The sequence below is a fragment of the Phytophthora sojae genome, assembly GCF_000149755.1.
Source record: "Phytophthora sojae unplaced genomic scaffold PHYSOscaffold_13, whole genome shotgun sequence".
In the NCBI taxonomy this organism is placed as follows: domain Eukaryota; phylum Oomycota; class Peronosporomycetes; order Peronosporales; family Peronosporaceae; genus Phytophthora; species Phytophthora sojae.
Window position 1 is genome coordinate 1272894 of NW_009258127.1, and position 1635 is coordinate 1274528.

The window sequence follows — 1635 nt, forward strand, 5'->3', positions numbered from 1 at the left end:
CCGGTCCTGACGGACAAGCCTGTCGGCCCAGTCGGGGATGGCGGAGATGGCGGTGTCGACCTTTCACCAGGTCCAGCAGCTTGGTGCCGAGCTGTCGAAGCTTCGCGAAGCTGTGTCGACCGGGAAGGATCCCAGCCGGGATGCCGAAGCCGAGCTTGCTCTGGCCGAAGCCCAACGGGAGGCGCGCGAAGCCGAGCGCCGGGCCCAGGAGCTTGAGCGACACCTGCATGAGGTCTTCGCCCAGGCGTCCCAGGCCGCCTCGCTGTCCCTGACGGCCGAGGCCGATGTCGAAGCTGCTCGTCTTGAGGCCGCGCGGGCCGAGCGTGATCGTGTGGAGGCAGCCGCCGCGGAATACATCCGCCGGCAGCTGGCTGAAGCCGACGCGAGGCACGCCGCCGAGATGGCCGCCCGGGCCGGGCAGGCCCAGCAGGACCTGGCCGCGTTGGCAGCCAGGCTGCAGGCGTCGGAAGTCGCGCGTGCGCAGGAACGTGAGTCTGCTCAGAATATCCAGCGTTTCCATGTGGGGCAGATACGCGACCTTCAAGCAACATCTGCCCAAGCTCAACCTGAACGGGGAACATCCGACCCTAATCGGGCAACTCCCATACAAACGGGAAGTGACAACCCTGAACGGGCAACGGGCGTAATCACGGAAAAGCAACGGTCGCGAGTGCACAGCCGGGACAGAAGAACACGACCGAAGCCGGCTGGGAGCAGCTACTGGCGACACTGCCGAAGTCGACGTCGCGCGTCTAGCAAGGACTCTGAAGCCGACCGTGGTGAAGAATGAGCCGGCCGCACTTAATGCGGCACACCGATATACGACGGCGGCGCATGTTGCCCCGACGGGGACCTCCCGTCCGGGGACCAAGACGGCGGTGAAGAAGGAGCCAAAGGAGCCAAAGCAGGAACCGCCCAGGAAGGACGAACGCAGGAAGGACGAGCGCAAGAAGGCGCCACGCAAGGGGCGTCGCCGGGATCGCGACTCGTCCCCGGATTCAAGCTCCAGTTCCTCGAGCTCGGATGATGATAGCTCCAGCTCGGACGACAGCCTGGACGACGAGGCCGCTACACCGACCGTGGAGTCAACTACGGTTGGGGATGGCAAAACCTCCTGGACGTTCCGCCCGTATGTCAATTCCAACACGCTGGGTCAGTTCGACGAGAAAGCCCCGCTTGGAGATCGACGTACCTGGTGGGAGAAGTTCACCAACATCTCCGTCCAGGCTGGTTGGTCCGACCAGACCAAGGTTCGAGAGCTCAAGATGAAGTTGTCACCTGCCGCCCGGAATTGGCGCGGCCAACTGGAGAAGCACGTCCAGAGCAATCGGAAGCGCTTCGTCCAGGAGTTCCGTCGCAAGTACCTGAAGCTCCGGACGTCGGAGTCTGAACGGTATTATACCATGCGACAGAAGACGTCTGAGACCCCGATGGAGTTCTTCTACAGGCTGAGCGAGGCTGCGGTCAAGGCGGGGATCAAGTACCGGAAGTCCAAGAAGGAGCGCAAGCAACATGTCAAGCGTTTCCTGAAGAATCTCCGGGACTCCCAGCTGAAGGCCATCCTGGCTAACCAGAAGATTCGCAGCCTGGACGACCTCGAAGACATCCTGGAGCAACAGGAGGACCTGAACCTAG

General features: G+C 62.8%; 1 protein-coding gene across 1 annotated transcript; it reads left to right on the plus strand.

The window, feature by feature from the left end:
• Positions 1-37: 37 nt before the first annotated feature.
• On the plus strand, positions 38-1629 carry PHYSODRAFT_341173 (hypothetical protein; the record flags this gene model as incomplete). The annotated part of the gene is made up of 3 exons (XM_009539483.1): positions 38-488; positions 715-1521; positions 1586-1629. 3 exons carry the CDS (start codon positions 38-40, stop codon positions 1627-1629), a joined length of 1302 nt encoding a protein of 433 aa, XP_009537778.1.
• Between the last annotated feature and the right edge of the window lie 6 nt (positions 1630-1635).